We start from the raw sequence: 25,401 nt of genomic DNA on the forward strand, positions 1-25,401 counted from the left end.
GCATTTGATTTCATGTCTATGATGCCTAAAGATTTTTTGCTTTTTATACATTTTTTAAGTATTTAAGTATTTTAAGTATTTGTAGCTTTGCAGATGACTGTTAAAACATGGTTATATAGTTCCTAGAATTTTCCGACCCTGTCTCTTAGATTTTAGAGTAATAAGCAATCCCTTTTAACATTCCTGAAATTCTGTTGAGTCTTCTGAGTCTTGAGTCTGTCCTTGTTAGAGGTTCTCAAGAAGAGAACCTCTAACAAGGACATTTTGTTTTGCAATCAGAATCTGAGGAGACATCACAAGAAAACAGGGCAAAGAAGTCTCTGGATGAGCTCCAAGGGGCTGGCCCAGGGTGGGTGTTTCTGTAAGTTCTCAAAGCACATCTCATGCACACATCCCCACCACAAACACCTGGCCCCCAGATGAAAATAGCCCTTGAAGAACAATTCAAGGATTCAATAGCAATAAGAAGTTCTGATAATGCATTTTCCTGCTCCTTCACATGGCCCTGCTGTATTGGAGAGCCACTCTGTGCACCACAGCAAAGGGAAGCTCACCATCCATAAGTTCTTCCCACAGATATTTCCATTGAGAATTAAAAAAAAAGTAGAAAACATAGTGATCATTATTTGTTTATTTGAATAAATAGTACAACTGTCAAAAACCATGCATAAACATTCCTGCTGTGAATTTTAGCAAACATAGCATTGCATTGTAACTTGCTTACAGTACACAACTCTTATCACTAAGATGGACGTCTCCAACATATGAGAAGTCCAGAATTTTATCTGCAAGGCTGGTTTTTAGTAGTTAGAAATCCAGAGTAAACACTGTTAAAAACAGTAGAAAAGACTCTTAAAAAACACATTAATACTGCAAGTACTGGGGTGTAGGGAAGAGGAGTTAGAAATCCTATATGGTTTAAATTGATTTAAAAAATCTGCCACTGTCCATTTTTCATCTTGAAAAATAGAATGCAGCTGAGAACTATCTGAGCTTTTTCAGTGGTAATACATCTCACTGTAACTGAGTGTGTCAAGTAAATGCACCTAAAAGTCAAGTTGTATGGACTGGAAAAAACAGACATTCATTAAGTACTTACAAATGTGGGAGCTTTAATGCTGCAGAGCATTCAGCATTCCAAATGAACTCAAAAGGATTCAGACTGGTACCCATATGTAAAACCCCAGTAACACAAAGATATCATGAATAACATCTTTAACACTGACTCAGCTTTCTGAGAGGCAAAGAATTATGGTGCATGTGTCACAGAAAGGCATGACAAAAGCAGGTGTTCAGAGAAGCTTTACCTACATGGCTCCTCTTGGAAACTGGGCTCACTGGGATGAAGCCACACTTCAGTTCAATCTGCCCTGCTCACAAATCTGGTTAACAATAAATACAGTGTCTACAGAACAGTGAGCTGGCCAGACAGCCAGGAGCCAAGGAATGAAACAAGTATTTTCCCTGTGCAACATCTACCAACAAACAAGACCACAACAGAACAGGCTGTGACTCCTGATCCAGGAGCAGTCCTGGCTGACAGGGATATTAACAGAAGGAATGCTAAGGGGACCAGAAACACAGAATTCAACAAAACAGACACTCTTTTATAACCTGTCATAACCTGCTCACCTCTGCTTATGGCCCTGAAGATGCCAGCTCTATGATCCCAGCTCAGAAACAACCATCCCCCTTTCTAAAGCCAAATCACCCTCACCCATCTCTTCTTTTTATCTTCTGTTTGCTTTTGATATTAATACTGCTAACAATTTCAAAAACTACACTCTCTGGAGGTCTTTCCCAGCAACTCAGAGAATATAAACAGAGCTAGCACCTCCACATCACCTGAAGGAAGGAGGATGGAATAACAACTCTTTAACAGACTTGCTTCCCGCAAATAACCCTGCATTAAACTAAAAGTTTGAGAGACCTTTCAGCTCAGTGACCTTTCAGCCTCTTTCTTTCCTTTATTTCTCAGCACAAAAGTTAGACCAATTTCCTTCACCTGTCAGGAGAGCTGTCCACCAGGCCTTAGCACCTCTCCTGGTGCAATTCTCCTCTGTTGGTGCTGTGGTGCAGTTTAGTGGCCCCATCTGAACTGCACATCCTTGTTTCAGGCTCAGTATAAACACTGAGAGGTCAGCTCCTTCCTAAAGCACAGGCATGCAGAGATTCCTCAGGAGAGCCTTGCAGAGCAGAGGAGATCTAAATTTTTCATGCAAAAAAAGGGCAACTTCCTTCCATCTTTCTTTTTTTTTTTTTAAGAGGTGTGAGGAGAGGTGATCCAAGTAATCCAAATACTAGAACTCAGAACCCGAAAATACAAAGCAAAGAAGCAGAAGCTCATTTCTCTCCCTCTGAGATGAAAAACTATTTGAAAAAGGAAGGACAAAATCCCAATTGTAAAATTATACCGTTCAAATAGCATGTTTCCTCTTGAATCTGAGCTCAAAGGCAAATAATGTTTGGTGTAAAAAAAAAGATATTTAGGGAAAGAAGATGCCGACTTACAACAGGACTCAAGTGAGCCCACGGAGCAGAGCAATTGCACCTGCTCTCCTTCAGGGCACTCTGCCTAGTGCTTCAGCCAAAGGAATGGATGCCCATGAAACAAAAGTTGCCACTGTGATACATAAAAGCAGCAATCAAATCTCTCCTCTCTGTGCTCAAAGGAAAGGGGTGATATTGAATGCATATTGCACATATAATTTACTCTGGAAATGCCAATCCCATTTCCTCCACAAGGCTCTCCTCAAAAAACCACTCAGATGGCTCCTGTTCCAGCACATTCCCTCTGTTAGTTTCAGGGAGGACAGGGAAAAATGCACTAATCCAGCCTGTGCCTGTGTGACCAGCTCTGGACCAGCCTGACTGAAGCTGCCCAACAGGTGACAGTGGCCCTAGCAACCAAAATTTCTCCTAGAAAAGATATTAAATAAAAAATAGACACCAAAAGATTAGTTGGTCATCCCGTTGCAAGACTTATTCTGTGTAAACACTGAATGAAAGCAACACTGAGCAGAAAGAGGTGAACACAAAAACTGAAGCTTTTGCCATTAGCTTCAAACAGGGCCTGTAATTCCCCTCAGCCAACCCACCCAACAGAACACACAAACCCTTATTTAATAGAAAAGGCTCAGCTTCTAAATAAATTCCAAAGGTGATTTTCTATTGCTAACACTCTAAGCCTGGAAAATCATGAAATGCCACTTGCAACCAGGGAGTATGCAAAAGAGAGTCTTCTGCAGAAGCAAAGAATCTTGAGCCATGAGGAAAGTCCCATATTTTCCCTGCTTATTAAAATAGTTAGTGGTATATTTCCTTTCTCAAAAGAACATTTGTGGCTTATAGCAAACAACAGATCCGTTTGGCAAAAGTGTGAAATACCTACACATTTTCAAGTGACCTAGAGGATACACATGCATCATTTTTAGTGGGATTGTCTTACAAACAGCTACAGAGAGAACACATCAGCTGTAGGAAGAATGCATGAAGTACATAGCATAAGGCACAATGGGAGCATGCAGAGGGCGTGTTTATTGTAACTTCTGCCTGGGGAGGTTGAAGGATGAAGAGACCTCAGCAGCTTCCAGGATCACTCAACGTTCTTGTACTTGGTGAAAAGGTTGTACAGAACCCTGAGGGTAGACTTCAGGTCCAAGTTGACAACATCTGTGGAAGAAAAGGAGAAATCCTTAATTTGCATTGTGTTTTCCCTCATTTGTCCTAACAGGAACAGAAGTCCCCACTTCTCTGAGCTGATGGAATTGTGAATTAAAAAAATCCACAGAGTTCTGATCTCCCCAAGCCTTTTAAATGGCCTGCACAATTTGCTTCAAAACAGCTTTACAATCCTACAGTCACAGGTAACTTCTCTCTGGGAAACAGGAAGGTAATTCCCTTCCCCAGGTACAAGTGGCTACAGAGAAAGTCTGCTTCTGTCAGAGAGCTGGGATAAAGGCTTTGGGAAATACTCCTGATGACTTCCCAGGACACAGAAACAGTTAACAAGCAGTCACACACCTCCTGAGGTACTGAACCACATCCACAGCTCTGCAATGATATGGTCCATGAATTAACAAAGACTGAATCCTTAGCAGACTCCAAGCATTTATTATTTAATAACCCCTCTTATCACGCTCAGCCAGGGAACAGGTCAGGAACAGCTCTCAAGAAAAAGCTTTCCTGTTAGCACCTCTCCACCTATACTACAATAAAATGCCAAGAATGCAGGGATTCTGGGGGGAGGCACAGGACAGAGAAGGCAGAAGAGGTAGAAAAAAAGTTTGGATATAACATGTCAGAAATGAATACGAAGCAGCAAAAAATACACAGTGACCAATATATATGGAAGCAGAAGTGTGGAAGAACAGATAATTTAAAAATCATCACAAGTCCTAGGAAGACAGCAAACTGTTAACAGACCAAGCACAATTAATGTGAGGTCCAAGGGAAACCCCCCCACTGTCTGCTCTGAAGACTCAGGACCTCTCCACCCTCCCCCCCCCCCCCCACACTAGATACCACTCTAACCCCTACACTTCATCTGGTATTTTCAATAATCTCTCAAATATTCTTTCTACCCTTTTTGCCTGTATTATTTTACACATTTCATTTATGATTTTCAGTTCACATTTGCAGAAGAATCTTCTCCTGCCCCAAAGAAAGATCCTAATTGCTGTGAAGTCATGCATCCTGGAAAAAGAAATGTCCTATTGGGAAAACTGAAATACAAAACTTCCCATTTTTCCAGGTATCCTAGAAAGTTGATACCCAAATTAAAACAAGCCAACCCAAATTAAAACACAAGCTTAACACTGAATGTTTTCTTATTTTTCTTTTTTTCTATCTTCCAGTGGTGAAAATTCCATTTCCATTCCTTGACAATCCAGACCAGTGGTTAATAACCACTGCTGCAAAAGTTATACTGTAATTCCAGTCTACCATTTTCCTAACTTTCAGACCTTGTTATGTCTTTGGCTGCTGCATTAGACTACCGAGTGTGCAGTGCATCCTGCCTGTGTGGGCAGCAGCAGTGTTCCTTACTGATCAGTGTCTAACAGGTATTTCCAAGAATAAACATATCTCAGCCTCATGCTTCCTATAATAAGATAAAATATGCACAGCTATAACATTACCAACAGCAACAACTAATAAAATGTTAACTGAAAGTGGCCATACACTCTAAAATTACTTTAAAATATTCCATTAATTTAAAACTCTCACAGTCCATAACGACCTCATTTAGAGGATACTAAATTAATCCAGCACAACAAGGGTTCTGCTGCAATAACTCAGCACCAAGTTCTGCTGCTGGCCCAATCCACTGAATTTAGCTGGAAGAATAGAGAAGAGGAGATGACCTGTATGGTCCTGGTTTTGTTTACACCTGTACACAGACACACTACAAGATTTAACAAGACCTATTTCTTGCAAGCACTGCAGAAAGCATGGGCTATAGGGGTAAAAATGATGTTGTGATCTAGACAATGTTTTTCCTTAAATCCTACAAGGAATTGAACTGGTTGGACAGCCAGGCCAACCACCTCAAATCCTGGGGGCAGTTTTGGGAATCTCACATCAGAACAGGCATGGAGCGTGTCCAGAGAAGGGAACGGAGCTGGGGAAGGGGCTGGAGCAGCAGGAGGGGCTGAGGGAGCTGGGGGGGCTCAGCCTGGAGAAAAGGAGGCTCAGGGGGAACCTTCTGGCTCTGCACAACTCCCTGACAGGAGGGAACAGCTGGGGGGGATTGGGCTCTGCTCCCAGGGAACAGGGACAGGATGAGAGGAAATGGCCTCAAGTTGTATCAGGGCAGGAATCCCCAACTATGTATTGGGAAAATTTCTTCAGCAAAAGGGGCTGTCAAGCATCAAAACAGGCTGCCCAGGGAAGTGGTGCAGTCCCCATCCCTGGAGGAATTTAGAAGCTGTGTAGATGTGGCACTTGGGGATGTGGCTTAGTGGTGAACACGATGGTTCTGGGTTAATGCTTGAACTCAGTGGTGTTAGAGGTCTTTTCCAATTCTATTATTCTAATCCAAGAGGAATTTACTACCCAATTCATGCTAAAGGGCGTGATCCACCTGACAGGCTTCCCAGCCTATTGATGACCAAACAATGGATCAGAGTGTGGCATTAACAGAGCACAATTATACACAGAATTCTTTGGCAGAACTTCAGATTCTCTGTCAAAATGAATTACTGTTCTGTGAAACACATATTGCAATACATGGCAAGATCTTACAAATGACACTACGGTGACAAGCCATTCCCAGGCTGTGACTGTCCTCTCCAAGGGAGCAGTTTTTCAGGAGCCACAGTCAGTTTCACAGATACCACACGAACACACTCACTCCAGCAGCTGGGAACTGCTGCCAGGAATGGCCACACACAGAGAAGAGGAAGGAAAACACAAGAGATGGTACATCCTGCAGCAGCAAAAAGCAAAAAAGGAATGTTGTACGAGCTAATTTGGCTCTCCAGCTTATATTAATTACATTTTCAATCAGTAAAACACTTAAAAGCATATTTTGCTCTGTATTGAATCTCCACAAGCAAGATCCGCTATAGTGTTTTACCATTCATGACAGCATGGGAATGTAGGAAAGCCTTATGAAAAGGTAACCTCTTCTGGTTTTCATCATTCTTTTCAGCATTTTCAGGAGCACTTTTCATCCCCCAGTTTACAACAATGTACTGACAGCATGTATAAGCCATTTAATACTGTCTTTTGCCTTTTCCCCCCTCTACAACCATCTCCTCTGTTTTGTTAATCAATTTACTATCACCACTTTTTCTCATTTTAAGTCAGAACAAATGTTTCTTGAGGGGTCCTTATTTTCCATTGTTATGCAGAAGCTTGTAACATACATGGTCTGTAACATCAGGAATAAAAATTGCTCATTTAGCAGTCATAAAGTTTTAATTCCTCTTTTTATCCCTAGTGCAAGGAACAATGCAGACCTCATTAATAATTAATTTAAAAGTTCAGAGACTTAAAGGGGAAACCTGGGTTTTACACTTTTTAGTTCTGACCCCTTCATCCACATAAATCAAGAAGATTGTTTTCTACTGGTTCTCCTAAAAAAAAAACCCTAAAGCCTTCCAGTTATATGTCACTAAAATCCAATCTCAGGAGTCCAGAGTAACACCAGCTGCAAGAATCACAAGAATTAGACCATGAAAAGCTTTCTGCTTGGATTGTTATTGCAAACACCAGCTGAATTGATCATGTAGCACAGAACAGCTCTTGAATGACTCACTAAAGCTCCACTTGGACACCTCAGTGAATCTGCTCCAGACAAGAAGCACGGGCAGGATATACCCCAGGAAAAGACAGCAAATCCTTTGGAAAACCCTCAAGGGGCCCATTCACAGCTCCACCTTGTGGTACTGATGCTACTTTGAATGGAATTGCACTTGAAATACACCTGCTTGATGACTTTGTACACAATTTAAAGCCACAGTGGCACGTCCATACCTTCAGGGCGAGCTTTTGGCTTCTTCAGGCCTCCATCTTGCATCAGCTCAAAAGCAAAAGAAACATTGTGCACCTGAAAGACAAAGGGTTTACAATCTCAGAGTTATATAGGCATCAAAAGCCTTCAATAAAATTTTTTTAGATACTTTATTCTCTCTGTACTTGATAATTTTATTTAAATCAATATTAAACATTTACATGATTAAGCATAGCAGACCATGAAGTGCTTGGTGATAGCAGTTCCTGGGCAAGCTGTGCAGAGAATCTGCAAAGTAAGCTAAGTACAACTGTACACAAAGAGTTTCTGAACAAGCCCCCAGAGATCACACAGGAGCACAAATTCAGAGGAAAGAAAATGGACAAAAAGGGAAAATGAAAGAAGGTAGGTGTCTTCATTTAATCTCTCCTTTGAGGAACAAAAATTACAATTTAAAGAGATCTGCATAGCAGATTTCTTGTCAACGCTTACTGAAGTTTAGGCAAGGTAATTAACATTATGAATTCTGTGCAGTTTTGTCACTGCACATGACAGTTCTGGAGAGACACAGATTACTACTCAGGACTTTATTAATAATCTCTTTTACCTGCTGCAGTTCCTCCTCATTCATTGTGACAAAACCAATCACTTTCAACACGGTATTCTTTTCCCCCCAAAACACAGAGCCTACCTCTCCTTCTTCAATTTACAAATCCCCATTCCTCAAGGCTAAGTCTCCACACAAAAGCTGGAATACTGTAACTTCTGGAATACTGGGTAATCTTTATGAATTCCAACCATTAATGATAAAATTGTAAACAAACAGATGCTGGCTGCAACTCAGCACCCTGCATTTCTACAAGAGCAAAAACTGAAAATAATGGGACAAAGAAGCAAGAGAAAGCAAAATGGGATGTGTGAGATGTAGTAGAGAACCATCCTTCCCAGAGATGCACCTTTGCTGAGGGGCTGACAGCAGCAATGTGTGCAGGAGCCATTATGAAAACCCCACTTTAAACAGCACTCACAAAGCATTCCATCTTTAAACTTTAGCCAATGTTTCCAGTTTTGACCTAGCCCCCTCCTGCTGCAGCTCAGCCAACACAAAACCTGTCCTCTGCCCTGCAGAAGCTGGCAGAATGAAAAGCAGAAGGCACCTGCAGGACTGCAGCAGGACCAGGCTCAGGGCATGCTGATACACCATCACCAAATATACAGAGATGCATGTGCAGGTCTGGGAACAACTGCAGACAGAGGCAAACTTTTGATTGTCACATTAAAACACAGCCTAAACACTTTTCTCATTGTGAGCACAAGGAGGGACACAGGACAATGGAGAAGTGTGGGGCTGAGAGCAAAAGACCTACACACAAGAATGCTTCAGGGAGTACTACAATCTAAAAAATTACTCTGGTTATGCAAAGTACTACACAGTACAAGCATTCATTATTGAATTTATTCACCCTGGATATTTGTAAGCTTTATGTGTTGTCTGATGCCAGGAACAGAGTACCTTTCTTCCTTAACTATGAGGAATTTACCCCTTCATTTCATAATTTTTAGTGGTTTTAACCATCAAGTGCCACAGCCTCTTTGCTACATCTCCAGAAGAAAATGTACCAGCTTCTCTTTCACTTTGCACAAGGAGAAAAGATAAAACAATTGGAAAAAAAATGTGATAATAATGCAGAAAGAGCATAACCTCAAGTTTCTACCCACCTTTTGATCAAAACTTTCAGGTGTTAAGTAGAAGTTGTGAAGAGGAACAAAATAGTCCTCAAGGAGACCCATGAGCAAAACCAAGTAAACACCATCTGCAAACTAAAGACAAATATGAGGAGAAAGCATCTGTTTGCAAATCAGCATTCATAAACAAGAAGAAAGAATGCTTGGCCCAAATTATGTACCTTGATTTTTTTTTTCCTTTTTTTTTTGCTAGCACAGAAGTGTGAGATGGTTCAGGAGTCTTTTCTTGCTTTCCTCATGTTCATTTAATTTGCTTGAGGAATCCTGCCAACTTCACAGCAGTAGTTAAAAAACCCCAAACTTCCTGGGGCACATTATACACCCCCAGTCCCACTGCTACAGTATCAGGAAAATTTCAACCACAATCCCTCTTAAGTTGTGTGTGTTAGACATTCAAATCTTTGCCCTTAATCAAAACTTGAAAATAAGTCTCCCCTGTCACAGGTAGGAAGTTGAATTCAATAAAAGAATTTTTTTTCCCCCAAGTCAAAACAGATTGTTTACGGTTGCAGAAAACACTAAATAAAATCCCACGTATTTTCAGCCACCCTATTCAGTGTTCCTACCAGACCAGATGGCCACTGCCTGGCTAAAGGGGATAATGTTATCCAGTTCTAAGACTTCCCACTTGTGATCATGATATGGCACATGTGACATCCTCTAAAAAATATATTCTTGGGTATGGCTAAGGCAACAATTTCTTGTGACAGATCAGATCCAGTTGCCCATTTATTTCAGCCAAGCTGTAAAATAGCAGTGAATGAATGACTGGTATTACAGCAAGCCAGGCTCAAATGAATTACCCATACTCCTGGTATAATTCTCTGGATATCATTGGATACGTGTTTATCATTTTGCTGAGACAATAAGATAACCATCTCTCCGGCTCAGTAAACTCCGGAAAGAAGATCTGCTTCTGCTTAGCCAAGCCATGTCTGAAAATTTGCAATTTACACAGATTACATCAAAGAAGACAAAGCCTCCTACCTGGGTTTCCAACTCTGTTACTTCCAAATTCAGTTTATTCAAGTGTTTGTTCACAAAAGTGATCAGAGACTATTAAAAAAAACCAGCAGAAACAGTGATGTCAGACACTACACTCAGTGCTGATGTGAAAGGGTTAACATAACCTTTAAAGACATTTTTCAAAACACCATAGGCATGTTTGCTGCCTGCTTTTGCACAAATAAGTACACAGGACTTATTTGTTTGCACCAGATGCCAGAACTCAGCAGATGGTGCTGTTACATGCAGCTCTCCCAGCAAATCAGGCAAACTTTAATGGCCTGGGAAAATGTGATGACCTCGGTGCCTGAAGATGAAGTGAGCAATAGGTGCATTTACTGTCCCCACTATTTTTTTCAGGTTCTTGAAGGTGCCAACAGCAGAGTGGTGTGCACACAACTCTGTTCCTGGAGGGATGTGTGCAGCCAGCACGTGGATTACAGCCAGCATGCAGCCCTGGTCTGGGATTTCTATTCCAGATGCAAATCCTGCCATCACAAACAAGACCTGTGCTAATGGATTGAAGCACAGATCTGTCAGCTCACTTCCACCACTTACAGAAGGGACACGGAGCAGAGTGTTACCACTTTTATTGTGTGGAAAGGGTTAATTCCTTATCCACTTAAAAGGACTTTTAGAAAAGACATTTCAGGCTGGAAAGATAAAAATCTTCCTGAGACTTCAAAGCATTATTTTAAAAGCACACATCCTTTATTTCACACAAGGGGAAGGGACAATTTACAACACTGATCTTCACATACTGCTCTCCTAATAAGCAGCTTAACAGCCAGGCTGGAACAATCTGATGGAACTACATGGAGTCTCTTATTTATTCCCCCAAAGCAGCAAGAGCTGGCAGAGAGAGATAAACAGCTACATTACCCCTCTGCTCTGTCTAACACAAAGCCAGGCCAAAAATACATCTGGATGGACGTGCTGTGCAATGATGCTCAGCCTTTAAGGACAAACCAAGGGACCACAGGAATAAGTGCTTAGCACCTGGGCAAAAGCAGCTCTTTTGTAAAAGCTTTATATTCAGCAAACTTCTTTATGGGTGAAACACATTTTAATGTTTGTAAAACATCACAGTGATCCTTGGGGATAAACACCCCTTTCACTACTTCAAATTCCTCTTCTGTTATTTGCTGGATGCTTCTTGATATCTTTCCAGAAGCACAAAAATAAAATGCAATGTGGAAAATAAAGCTGGAATTTTAGTTTTTACCTTTTTGACTACGCTGAGCTTGTCTGGTGCATGATCAAAAAGAGTGTCAAAGGCATCACGCTCTGGTTTGGGGGAAAAAAATTAAAATCAGATCACCTCCAACAGCACAAGTGTGGAAAGCAGGTTTCCTGTCCAAAACCTAAAGGTTTTTCTCCTCAGAAAGTCATGTAACAAAGACCCAAAGTAAAAGTCAGCACCCTACATGCCAGAGCAAACTGCCCGGGGAATTTTAGAGGTAACTGAAAATAAACATATTCACTGATTTCACTTTTCTGCCATTCAAAATTGCTACACAAAATATGTGGGTGAAAGAAAAATTAAAATGAAACACAAATTATGACTATACCCCAATCCTAACTTAAACAGCTATGGTTGCATCCACATTCAGTGTCAAATTCAGATATTGATTTGGTTAATTTAAAATTACTGGTAGTACCCCTGACATCAGTAAAGCCTAGAACTGAAGTCAACTGAATTCTGATTCAGCAGTGTATGAAGAGCAAAGCCTACATAAAGCTTTGATTTAAATTTAAAGATTTAAATTATGTTTCTACCTTCAAAGCACTATCAATATCTAATCAAATCTGTTTTCAACATAGCTTTTAACAGCTTTTTCATAAAATAAAATACTTTTTATTTACAGAACACATTTTAATAGTTTTCTACTGTCAAATAAATATATTTATTATCTAAATTCCTTTAGTATGTGAAGGTACATTATTTAGCCCCTATAGCTCCCTGACATTACTCATTTTCCAGTGCCTTATTAATATTTAATGTAGATATGCTGCAAGAGGAGAAATTATAGTTTTGACATATTATAATGGGCAAATAAAGAAAATAAATTACTTCCTTTCATCCTTTACAGGAGCATACATCTTAAAATGAGAAATGACTTAATGCCACTAAAAAATAAATGCAAAAAGGGAAATCTCTTGGCAGCAGCAGCAAAAGAAGTGGGCTTTGTTTAGAAGACCAGACATACAGTTGGTGAGGCCTAAACTTCAAAGTCTAGAAAATACAAAGGAGATAAGATTCTCCACGCAAAGGAATTAGATCTGGTCCTACCCATTATGCTCCACATCTGCATGGAGTAACAAAACCTGCCCCCACAACACATTCCAACCTCATGGAATTGCTCAACCCATTGTCTTGGTCTGCTCAAAGAAAAAAATTACCAGATTTCTGTGCCTGACACAGATCAAACAGAAAAAAAAAATTCAGATTTAAGTTTGTTACTTACCAAATCTTCCCATCATCATTCTGCAAGTCAGAGAATTCAAAAACATGAAGTCAGTTAATGAATAATCAGTTTGGGAAGACAAGAGAATGGCCCTAAAAGGAGTTGCCCTTCAATATGCAGAGGGTCAACAACTTGTGCAAGTTCAGGAGTCTGAGCACATCACAGAGCAGACCCAATGTGCTGCAGGAATGCCCCCAGCAGAGCGCCAGGGAAGTCAGGGAAATCCATTTGAAATTAATGGAAATACTTAGTTAAATCTTGCACACAATTATGACTTCTTATCTGTACTTTTTATGATGAAGGGTGAATGACTGAAAGTGCTTGTATGTGTATTTCCATAAATATAATCTAAACCACACAGCTTACAAGAACCAAAGCCATCTATCTCACTTTAACCTGTTTTCTCTGAAGAAAACACATTCTATGTGAATATTATGTAAATAAAACTGCTATGTATGAAATACATACATAGCCAGTGACATCACCAGACATATGTAGATGTTTATCAGCTGAGAATCAGGCCCTGATTTGCACAGAGGAATTGGAAAGTATTCAGTGAATGCTGGATTCTGCTGATCACTGCATTTTTCATAGGTGTACTTCTGTCTGGATATGCAACACATTAAGCAGTAACCTTCTAATACTGTGTAATATCAATTAGCTCCATAAAATATACATATAAACACACAGACAAATCTGCAAACATCTTTTTTGCTAAAAAATGTCCAAGCCCCAGCCTGCAGATCACATCTTGCAAACCACATCTGGAGGAGAGCACAAGCTCACTGCATTGTTCAAGGGCACAGGAGAGGGGAAGAATTTTGGCCCACAAACCTGAGGCAGAGCTCTGATCCTATAAAAACCACTATGAGATCTTTAATGTCCACACAGAGATGTTATGATCTCATTTCTGTGCGCTTCCATCTGAAAGATCTACCCCACTAAGCACCACATGGTGCCTCATTTTATCTTCAAAGCCATGGGAAGCTAAGCCAACTCTACAGGGAGCCAATACACCGATAAACTGAGGGAGGGCTCATGTAAGCCCCTCTTAGAAAAGATGCCTTCAGGCCATGTGAAGGAAAACCTCAGCTTTCAGTTGAAGCCAAAATGTATGTCTAGCCTTCTCCTTATAAAAAGGACTGTAAAAATATACAGCAAAGTAAGCTGGTACAAAAACTGGAGAGGGAAGAGGTTTATTTATTTATTTATTTTTGCTGAGCTCATCTCTCCTTACAGTTTTAACTGCACCGCTTCAGTTTAGAGAGCTAGGTCAAAGAATTGCCTTTTTTCAAATGAATTCTCCCCCAAAATATCTACATTAGCCCTTCAGTTAATAGAGAAAATAGCGCTAAGCAGAAAGTAGAGATACAGAGCTACATCCAGCAGGCAGGGGGGGAAAAAAGGCTCACAAAAGTCACTTTCAGTTAAAAGCTTCTAAGACACAAGAATTTCCAGAGAACACTTCTCCCTTGTAGCATATTTTCAGAGACCAAGTCATTTCCATGTGGTTAAAAAAGCACCGCATGAAAGGATTTCATTAATTTAGCAAGGATGGAGGGTGATTAAACTCCTCTCTCATGCTAAAAAACGGCCTCACATCCTGAACAGAAGTGTTTTGTGCTTACTCTGTGGTGGTCGTCAGCTCCTCTGAAACATGAGTGGTCTGAAGGAGGCCTTCACGTTTCTGCAAAGGAAGATGGAATTAGCAAAGGAGCTCATCAAGGGCTCATTCAGCACCTTGCAGAGCACCAGAGGACAGAACTGGATGAATTCACAAGTTTCACAGAGGCAGAGGTGAAACAGCCGACACAGGAGGATTCACCCCCAGAACAGTGGCATTGATCAGGCTGACAGCCACAGGGATGTTTGGGAAATGGGTATTTGCACCTGTATTTGCAACTAACTGCCTCACTGACAATCCTCCTCCTCAGACCACCGTCAGCATCACGTCTGGAATACAATTTGGAGTTTGTCAGCCCCACCTTAGATCCCTGCAGGGCAGCTGGTCGTGTCACGGTGCCAACCAGCAGCTTGGCACATCTGGCAGCCTGGCTCTTCTGGGACACAAAGGACATGGATGGCTGGTCCCAGGCCAGGGCTCCAGAGTGCTGGCACAGCTCTCCTAGCACAGGCACGGCACTGGGGCCACTGCCACACACCTGACAGGGACACACACATCCTCCAAGGAAACACAGGGAACACAAAAAGCTCAGCTCATGATTTCACAATGAACAGCACTTCCCTGATACCAGGCTGTCTCTCCTTGGCATAATTTTCTGCATGAATAAGGAGTCTCTACCCAAGAGAAATAGCATGTGTTGAGACAGTCTCAAAATACCTCAGAGGGTGGAAGTGCTTTCACCTGAGTGAAAAAACTCGCTAAGCATCTCCATGGGTTCCTTTCAAAACTATGCCTGAATGGAGGAATTTCTCTCCTCCCTTCTGTGTGCTCAAAAATCTGACAGAATGAGCTCAAATCTCAGCAGCCATCTAGGAACCAGGTCTGTCAGAATGACTTAGGGGAGGGTTGAGGGAAACAACCCCCACAGGCACAAGCTCTGTACATCTTTACCATCTCAGTTGAACCTCAAGGAAGAATTTATTAGGGAGAACAGCTTTGAGCAGAAACACATCCTTCCCCAGAAGTAGTTTGTGAAGTCAGAATTGAAATCTAAAAACCTGTAAGAGGAGTTCCTGCCCCTCCACTCCCTACTGAAGAAATGAAGGCAGGCAGAGCTGCTGGAAGGGAGGGAGCCTGGCTGGAGGCACGGGGGGAGCTGTAACAGCTCCACGCCTGCTGGGGCCCTGGGCTTTGTGCTGCCAGCTGGCCACATCTTCACAGCCCTCACTTCCCTATCACACTCCTATCTCATCCTGCTCCCCCGAGGGAGCCACGGGAACGGCGCCAGGAGCTTTGGGGGGAAAGCCAACATGACAGCATGGGTGGAAAAATGAGGAGGCATCTGACAGGGCAGTGATCTCCTGCATACAAAACAATGCTGTCTTTATTCCATCCCACCACATCTCTGCTTTTTAACTCAGGATCTTCCAGGCACCCTGAACCCCAGGGAGAAGATGGTGTAACCTGTGAACAAAACCTCAGTAAGTGATGACTTATGAGTAATGCCTCCAAGTGCCTGATAAGAAAGAGGAATGGATTCCAGCACTGGCTCCCCAGCTGGTAGAAAAGGAAGCACTGCTCCCCCTCCCAGGCAGCCCAGCATGCTTCTCTCACAGCAAGCCTAGGTCTCCTGACCTTGCAATCCAAAAGCAAATGTCATTCCTCAATAAAATACTGATTTCTTCCACCACTGGCACCAGACACATTTATTCTTCATCCTGCCTTGACTCTGACCTTTCAGTCTGCAACTCACACGAAAAGGGAATTACTGCAAAAATACCCCAGATCTCCCAGCAGCATCAAGGTGGGACATGCTGCAATTTTAAGAATGAGGCTGACACAAGCTAAGCATAAAAGATGACAATTCCTGAGCTTTGCAAAAATAATCAATACAGTGAGCCTTAAGGACAATTTTTCCACTTAGTTCTGAGAACTTTTTTTGTTTTCCTGAATTAGGGTATTTCTTCACCATGCAAGCTTACATTTAGAATAGCAGGCAGTCAAGTCAGCTGGAAAAACTCAGTATTTTCAGTCCTCACTGGAAGCACCACCAAAACCAACAGTTTCTCTCCTCCCTTCCTCACTGGGGAAGGCTGGAATGACAGGCATGTGTTGAGTGACACCAGCATTAAAGCATGTATATCACCCTAGACTCTTAACTCAGCTCTTAGAGTAGCTCTCACAGAATTTAACTAGAAGGCTCACTTGAACCCTTGCTCTGCCAGGACCCTGCTTGAATAACTTGGGCATACATTGCCATGGTTCCTCAGTTTGCTATTTCACATGAAGACACCAGCAAGAAAATGAATTCTGGAGGTGGATTTCAAAAAGGTTTTCACGTTACTTGGAAGTAACTGTTTCAGGAACTCTGCTCTTGAGAGGGGCTGTGCCATGGAGGCCATTATGAAATAATAAAAAGATAAATGTTTTTCTGCTGGGTTGGTCTTGTAGCTGTTCCACATAATATAGAAAGACAGCTAAAGGTCCTTCCTGCCAAGGAAGGTAAAACAGAAAGTCATCTGCAACATGTTTGTGGGTTTCTGAGCAAACTAACAGTGCAGGACCAAAAAAGGATTGTTTGCATTGTTTGACAGACCCAGACTGAGCTACAGGTATTTCTCAGACTCGAAATAAATTATTTTTAATTAAAAAACATATGCAACACCTTAAGAAAGTCTCAGTCTGTCACCTCAAGATGCTAAAGGAAGAGAAGGACTTAATGGAAGAGCAGAATTACCATGGAACTGTGGAGATCTGGATAAACACCTTCCATGTAGCACAGTGCTGTCATAATATTATCACACTTTGTGGAGTGGGACACTGAAAGTAAGAGGAAAAAAGAGCCCACAGCACTGACACAAGCTCATAAGGTGTTCTGCATTGCTCTGGGATGGGTGTGGAAACGCACACATCTTGGCTGAGAAGTCACTTGCTAAACCACTTTATTTTCATGGTATAAGCACAGTCCTTTTGGGGAAGAAGCACCTCAGGGATCTGCACAGTGTGAAGACAGCTCAACAAGTGGATAAAAATAATCAAAGTCACCCATGAAAATGAGACTTAGCTAATTTTGCAAATTTCAGTGTGGGTGTGTTCCTGCACCATACTCCCACAGCATCTTGCATGGCTTTCTTGCTGCAGGGTCAGTTCTGAAAGACTTGCACAGAAGTCACTTAAACTGTTTATTTACCCCTCAAATGTATATCCAAGCAAAAAGAGGCATTTAAATGAAAACCTCTCAGTTGACACCTTATGTAAACTGTGATCTAGTTTGAAAGAAAACCCTGTTCATTGTTGGGATATATAACAAGAGATCACTTCAAAACAAATTGGTAATAGTGGCAATAATCTTAATAGTGGTTTTCTTGTTTGGATTAGGAACACTATTCACCTCATCACCATTCTGTTTGTCATTGGAAGAACAGAGGCTAAATAAAGTCCATTTAAAGAGATCTGTGTTACTGAACCAGCATGTATTTTTAGACTAGATTATGGATGCTGAACAACAAAAATTCAGTTTACCAAACTAGAAGGCAGAAGGTTATTTTTCCAGAACAAACATGCTCTGTTTCATACCACTCCTTGCTTGCCATTTAAATAAAAAAAGATTAAGAGTTGCAAGCTTTTCCTAGCACTGGGTTAAGGGCTAAGAGAAGCCTCCTCTTGCACAGTGCCCGCTGTGCCCATGCCCAATGCCACGACTCCAGGCTCTAGATCCAAGAGCAAGAACCTCGAGGATTTGACTTAAGTCCCACTTTACCTGACTCCTTGGGGACACAGGTGTTGCCCTCTCTCCTGCCTAGTCTCTTGTCAGCCTTTATGTCATCCTGTCATCTAGTCTCTAGATCCAGGGACTCTGCTGAACCAGATGGAGTCTCCTCTATATCCCTCCAACAGGAAAAGAAGTGAAAACCTTCTCCACAGGCATCTCCACCTCTGCTGTAGAGGTGGATGGCTCTGAAGCTTGAACTAAGGACAAGGAAAGGGAGGCTTTATCTCTCTACCTTATATTTTTTTCTGCCTTAGCAGTTAGAGAAGACACTTCACTGTACAGGGCAGAAGGAAGTTTTTCACATCAGAGTGTGAGAGAGCTGCTCACCAGCTTATATTTATAGATTCCTCCTTATCTTTCCAAGACCTACAATAGAAATTTAAAAATAAATTTAAAAATAAATCAGCCTCCTTTTTACATTCATGTTACTTTATAACTAACTCACTGTTCTGTAATTCAAAATCACCTCCTATAGATAATACACACATTTATTATGAACCAGGGAGCATCCATCAATTTCTCATTTACATCACACCCTGCATGTCTAGAGCATCCAGGCTGGAAAACACCATTACTTAAATATAAAGCAAAATGAAGCTCATCTCATCAACCACCCTGCATCTTGGGATGGGATCACTTTGTCGTCTTCGTTCTTGAAAGAAAACTCACAGCTGGAACAGTAAATGGCACTTGCAGAGTGAGTGCCACAGCAAACAGGCACTTGCAGAGCAGAGTGCCAGCTGGAACACGTCTGCCTGGGATTCAGCAGCTGGGAGAAAAACTGGGTTCCCATGGGAAGCTTTCACTGGGCTAGAAGGCAAGGAAAAAGAAGAGGTACAGATGCTTGGAAGTAGAGCCTTTGTAGAAGGAAAGGTCGACACAAAGCAGAGAAAGGAATAACCAGAGCAGTATCTAGGGCAGGGGGGAAGCAGCCAGGGTTCCTTAAGTCAGATCTCTCCCCCATATCTAAGGAAAGCTAACAAAAACGCAGGACTTTGAAAGAAATGATGAAAGTCTATCAGGCCTGCCAAGGAAAACAACGTGTCTAAGTCTGCACATGAAGTCATTGGGGAAAAACAACACTGCTAACAGGCATTCCAGACTGGGGAGATTTTATGTCCTGAAACTCCTTCCTGTGCTGTTTAGGTTTCAATGGCTTCTCTGCAAAAATTGCATGGCAAAAACAACTGCACCCCAGTGACGGAAATTGCAAGCCAAATGCTCCCTTATACAAAATCCCATTGCATGCTTTGAGCTTGCTATTGCAATAGCAAAGGGTGGCCCCAAACCCACCAGGCATGGGCTGTCCTCGGGGTCTCATTTAAGCACATGCAACCCAAAAATGCATTCCCAAGCATGGGACTCACCAACCAAGTGGGACTCACACCCATTTTCTGAATGACAGGAGATGGGAGGCAATGGGTGGGAGCAGCCCAGCCCTGCAGAATCCCCTCTGCTCCTCCCAGAGCTGGTACTCACCCGTACAACCACCACCTGCACAGACACGTGCTCAGGCAGCCGGATGGGAGCTCGGAAATGCATGGCCAAAGCCACCAGAAGGTGCAGGATGGAAATCAAATTCTTGCCATGGATGGCTGCAGGGAACAAGGGAAATGAAGCAAGTGAAAGGACACTGAGGTTTTATTTTAAACAAACAGCTCTAGCGGGAAAAGGCAGTGAAAAATGCTTTTGGTCAACACAGTCTTTTTATCCTTCTTCCTCTTTTATCTGAATTAGTAAGGCCTACAATGTAACTTCACAAGTAGCTAAGCCTACATTCAGCCCTTCCTTTAAGCATAACTTACAAGTCCCAACCCTCTCTGATCACAGACAGACAGACCCAACTGCTTGGTTTTCACAGCGCTGGAGGATACTGGGGAAAAATGTTCTTAGCAGACTTCCTAAGTGATAACACACTTACTGAGACAGAAAATACAAGAAAAGTCCTTACAGTCAACATTCCACTTGATTGTCCAGCCATGGGGTCGGAGTAAATCATGGACAGCTTCCAAGACCGTCTGCAACTTCTGCTTCTGACCAATTTCAGATTGTGTCACCTCTGCCACATTCAGTTTACGGTCAGCCAATTTTTCTGCATTTGAAAAACAAGCAAAATAAATAAATAAAAAGGGTAGGCAAAACCAGATTAAACTGTGTAGAAATAAGCGCAGACCAGTGGAGTCCACTAGAACTTTTCTAACAGAATTATTTTCCTTGGAAGGAAAAATAGCTGGAAGTAAAACTTTCACCAAAGTATGTCAGCTTCAATAAAAATGTGACAAAACTGGTAAAGTCTGGCTGAACACACTCATCAATCAGGTGTCAAAATATGTAACAACTTTCACCTAGACATCAAGCTAGCAGCAATATTCATTATACCTCCCAATTTCTTTCACTGCAGGAAAACATTTGGCACAACACAGCCTTTACTCACAAGGAATCTGAACAGGTGTAAAGGTCTTTTTTAAAGCTAGTTTAGGACAGTAAATGGGAAATATTTTGTATGAACATTTACTTCAGTTTGACAAGCTTTATTTCAAGTCAGCTGAAGGTATGAATTTAAGCTAAAGCACATTTTGCATCCTCAAACCCTCAAAACTCCTATCACCCAGGATTAGCTCAGTGGAACTAATTAAAAAAGTAAGTTGGTACAATCTTGTCATGTTGTTGACATTGTCACATCATAGTTGATTACTTCCAAAATGAAATAAACCAGGAAAATGTGTAATATTCCATTACTAAAATTTCAGTTCTACTTATGTAATATAACTATTTGTGGCCAAAGTCAAAGACAATTCGTTCTTCTCTTCCTCTGTGTTGTGGCCCTTGCAAAAGAGACAAGAGCTAAAATTCTAAAAAAAAAACCAGGGAGCTGAGGAAGGTGGGGTAGAGTCCTCCAGCCATCAGAGCAATGGGAACAGCTCATCTCTGTTCTCGCTCCACACACATAAAAAAATGTGGCCAAACTCACTGTGCTGATCTGTCCAGGATGCCAGGACTGGTTGGCCACATTCCAGTTATATACTCTTCCACTCTCTAAAGAAAAAACATACTTCACCAAAACTGTTTTCACAAAATTAAGAGTCTAAAGAATCTGAAGACTCTTTCAGAAATGTTTCAGAGTTGTCAAACTTCCTCTTTTTCCAATAATGGAGATATTTCTGCTCTCAAGTTCAAGAGTATGCTTCTTCTGGATGTTTTATCTAGCTGAAGATATCTGTGTTGTTTTTTTTATTTGTTTGTGGGTTTTTTTGTTTGGTTGGTTTTTTTTAAGTGGCAGCAATACAAAAGTGTTGTGGCAGCAATACAAAAGTAACCCAAAGAGAAAAGACTTGGAGGTTATCAACTAACAAATACTTTGAACGTCTTGAATGTTTCTAGCAATCTAAAGTAGGGATTTTTTTTAATCAATATTATTTTATGAAGATCATTAAAACAAGCAAAATAAATTTTCAGTCACATGTTAAGGCCTCTGCCTATTCTCAGTCCAGATAATCTATCAGTCAGCAAACAAATTTATTTCCTTTCACACTAACATCCATGTGTACCAGGCCATTCCAGCTTCTCTGAGTGGCACTGCTTGCCCCTTGATAAAATTAACTAAACAAAGAGCTCCACCTCCATCAGTCACTTACTAATATCTTACTTCAAACCACTTCAGCATAAGCCCAGTGACAAGCTGTTCTTTTATCCTCTTTTGGGGGGCCTGGCTATCAAGACAAACACCTCTCACTCAAAAGGAATGGTTAACTACTCCTTGAAGTTTAATGACCACACCTTGTTAGTTTTTCCAGGAAGGTGAGGGAAGGCACAAAGACACTGCTGAAGAACAGCACAAGACTGGGGCAGAGCTGTGGTAGCTCCAGGTCAGGGGAGATGCATCTGCTCTCCAGTCAGGGGCCCAAAATGAAGGAAATGAGTGAAAGGTGGCGCAGTAAAAGATCTCAGGCTGCAGTATGTCCAGGTCCATCTTTCCTCCTGTCAGATATGCTAAGTCTGACTGATCTACACAGAGAACCATAGAACCATTTGGAAGGCTGGAAAAGACCTTTAGATCACTGAGTCCCAGCACTAACCCAGCACTGCCAAGTCCACCATTAAACCACATCCCCAGGTGCAAGCCAGTAGCCTGTGCCAAGGCTTAACCACTCTTTCAGAGCAGAAATGTTCTCAATATCCAACCTGAACCTCCCCTGCACAGCTTGAGGGTGTTTCATCCTGTTCCCTGGGAGCAGAACCCAATCCCCCCCAGCTGTCCCCTCCTGTCAGGGAGTTGTGCAGAGCCAGAAGGTTCCCCCTGAGCCTCCTTTTCTCCAGGCTGAGCCCCCCCAGCTCCCTCAGCCCCTCCTGCTGCTCCAGCCCCTTCCCCAGCTCTGCAGAGTTATGAAGAAAAACTGGACTCAAGCACATACTCCCCAGTTAAAACTACCTGTACAATGCTGATCCATACAACATTTGGAGGCTTCTGGCTGCAGGCTAACCCTGAAGTGTTAAAAGCACTCTTGCTTCATTCCTCAAATCATTGTTTTTGAGGAATTTCAACTGCACGAAAGCTAATTGTCATCAACTAATTTTAAAAGCTTGTGGATGTACATCAAAACACCTCTCATTTAAGGGGCCTGTGCAGAAAATCCAGCAGCCAGTGAAACAGCAGCACCAGGTCCCCCTGCCCCACTGTGACACACACACCCCACAGCCCAGCCCACTCCTGAAAACACATCAGAAGTGAGCTGAGAGCAGTCTGCCTAAGAAAAAGTGTGGATTTATACAGTACTGGAAGTCTCAAGCCTCTTTGCTTTCTAAAAGCATCCCCATAAATCACTGGATTATCCTGAGTCTTCCCAACTGTGCTTCCTGCCTCCACACACACATTGCAAAGATGGAAGGGGGCTGCAAAATTCCAAATTCTCAACAGAGTGTATCCCTCATGTGTCATTCACACAGAGGTGCACATTTTGAGCACATGTCTGCTGCCATGCATTCTCTTTTTCTTTCCCCCTCCCCCAAAAGTAATACTTTTAATCAGGACCTCAACACAGCTCCCAGCCCAAAAGCTTTCAAAAGCAAAGTACACTGACAAAATTTTGGACCACGTGGCTTCTGCTTGGCCCCACAAACACAAATCTCTTCACTCCTTTTCTACCCCACATTTCAGCTGCCTGGACTACAGTCAGTCCATGAAACAGATACCTAGGAATTATCTGGATTTCCTCCCCTCTCAGCAGACAGCCTGAGGAGAACAGATGGAGAAGGTGAGGCAGCTTTCAGTGACATCAACATATCCCTGAAATGCTGAGTTACTGCACAGTCTGCAGATTGGGAGAGGTTAATTTTGGGCCCTCCCAGTCTTTGGTGTCACCTTCTCTGACAGGGACTCACCCAGCAGCTTCTGCAGCACCTGCCCATCATAAAGGTCCTCTTCAAGCTGTTTGACAATGATCCTCTCCTCCACCAGCACATCATTAATCCAGTCAATTAGAACCTGCAAGCACAAAAAAAAGGAGACAAATGTCTAAAACCAACCAAAATACGTTCCTTTCATTCAAGGCAGTAATCAGGACCATAAAACAGATGAACTGCAAGCACATTTATGTATTTCGAATTTGCAGAGATGAGACCTGAATTTAAAAAAAAAAATTAGAATAAAAGCATCTGATTGTCCCTTATTGTTTTTAATTCAGGTCTTGACAACAGGACAAGGCATTTTATCCTCAGCTATTGCAGAACACAAAAGTCCAGTGTAAAAATCTTGGTCAAATGGGTCTGATAATAATTTTACCATTTTAACAGTTCCCATATGCTGACCACCATAACCACGAAAATCATTCAGTCTCCTGTAAAACTGGAATGAGCATAAAGAATCTTCAAAAAGAAAAGGAGCTGAGCTAAGTTTCCCAGGTACCAAAGACAACTATTTCTGAACAGTCACAGGAAAACAAGCCTTGACTGTTTGAAGCTGGTAGTAATATTCTCCTCCAATTTACTACTTGGAAATTTAAATTATTTTCACAAAAATAACACAGTTCTGTGGGAAGAGACACAATGTTAGCTCCTGCTGCTTTCTAGGTTCCATAAGATAAGAGTATTGCCAATCACAGACATGAAAAATCCATTGACTAGAGCCACCTGAAACAATGAGCTTCATTTAAAGATTCTGTAATCTTCCAATTTGCATCTTACAAAGCTGCAAATTCTTTAAAATCACTTTCTGATTAGACCCCAGATTTCTGCCTCTTTTTGGCACCTGTGATGGCTAAGAAGGTTCTGGGGTTTTATTATACAAGAGATTGTGAAACAAAAGCAAATAAACAAAATATACGCAGGCTTGCAGTGGAAAACACCACCCTAGAACAAGAATCCTAGAACTAGAGCATTTGAATATGTTTGGCACAAGGACATTCAGCCTAGCTGCTGATGTTCATTCAACCTAAAAACCTCAAATAAATCTGGCTAGGCTTAGTGACCCTGAAAAGGTTTACAACCCAAACATGAAATACTAATGCTTCATGTACCTCCAATCCATGTCTTTAGTACTTCCAAGGCATGGTGAAAATACACAGAGCTGAGAGTCAGCTCTAAAAATAGGGGCAGTGTGTAAGTGGCAAGCAAGCTTTAGCTGAGTGATTTGGCAAGTGCTCATTCCATAGAAAGCAAGGATCAGCATCAATGATCACCTAGGTAAATCACCTTTGCCCTCTAAACTGTCCAGAAGGATTAAAAACTCAGTAATAAAAATTACTCTTCCAAAGATCTGCCATTGAAAAGAAAGGTTTTCTGGTAAGTTATTCACTACTCAGTATCATCAACTTGTGTGAGAGGTGGTCTTGTCTCACACAGGTACAAGAGGGGAGGTGAGTGAGGACATATGGGTACACAAGGATGAGCTCTGCAGCAGCAGCATCATCATCACCCCATGGCTCCCCTGGGGCAAGTCAGCACAGGATCACCACTGCTGGAAGCCAATGAGATGCACAATACTAACTTTCACCTCGAAAACTTCACCAGTTATACAGAAAAATCAATCCTAGATAAAAAGACATCATCTAGAAAGAGATTTTTTAAAGGTGACTGCCTAATTCCATAATTATACAAGCTTGAAACACAGACATCCATTAAAAAATCAACTGAAGAAATCAAAATCATAAAATGTTTAGGTCTTCTGTAAGACTTACAGAACAGACTTTCAAAAATTATCTGAAGCTCAGCAGAAGATATTTAATATAATCAGACCCCATTACAGGCCCTATAAGAAGAGGTTGGATTTTAAGAAGTCCTCAAAAGCTTTGTTAAAGGAAGACTCAGGATGCTAAACTATTTGAAACCATTATGA

The 25,401-nt window shown here is 41.7% G+C and overlaps 1 protein-coding gene across 3 annotated transcripts in view; it reads right to left on the minus strand.

The window, feature by feature from the left end:
- Nucleotides 1-634: 634 nt before the first annotated feature.
- The window catches only part of PARVB (parvin beta), a 51,012-nt gene continuing 26,245 nt past the window's right edge, over nt 635-25,401 (minus strand). For 2 of the 3 annotated variants that reach the window (XM_084206794.1, XM_084206795.1), the window contains exons 4-13: nt 23,451-23,553; nt 20,023-20,163; nt 19,551-19,666; nt 14,304-14,362; nt 12,676-12,695; nt 11,433-11,494; nt 10,190-10,258; nt 9,176-9,277; nt 7,480-7,552; nt 635-3,672 (exon numbers count right to left, since the gene is read on the minus strand). In XM_084206794.1, coding sequence (XP_084062920.1) covers nt 3,596-3,672; nt 7,480-7,552; nt 9,176-9,277; nt 10,190-10,258; nt 11,433-11,494; nt 12,676-12,695; nt 14,304-14,362; nt 19,551-19,666; nt 20,023-20,163; nt 23,451-23,553 — 822 coding nt within the window. In that variant the 3' untranslated portion in view covers nt 635-3,595. The remainder of the gene's footprint in view (nt 3,673-7,479; nt 7,553-9,175; nt 9,278-10,189; nt 10,259-11,432; nt 11,495-12,675; nt 12,696-14,303; nt 14,363-19,550; nt 19,667-20,022; nt 20,164-23,450; nt 23,554-25,401) is intronic. The other variant, XR_014616201.1, reaches the window with a different exon arrangement.

This window comes from Fringilla coelebs, assembly GCF_963513975.1.
Source record: "Fringilla coelebs genome assembly, chromosome: 5".
NCBI classification, from domain to species: Eukaryota; Metazoa; Chordata; class Aves; order Passeriformes; family Fringillidae; genus Fringilla; species Fringilla coelebs.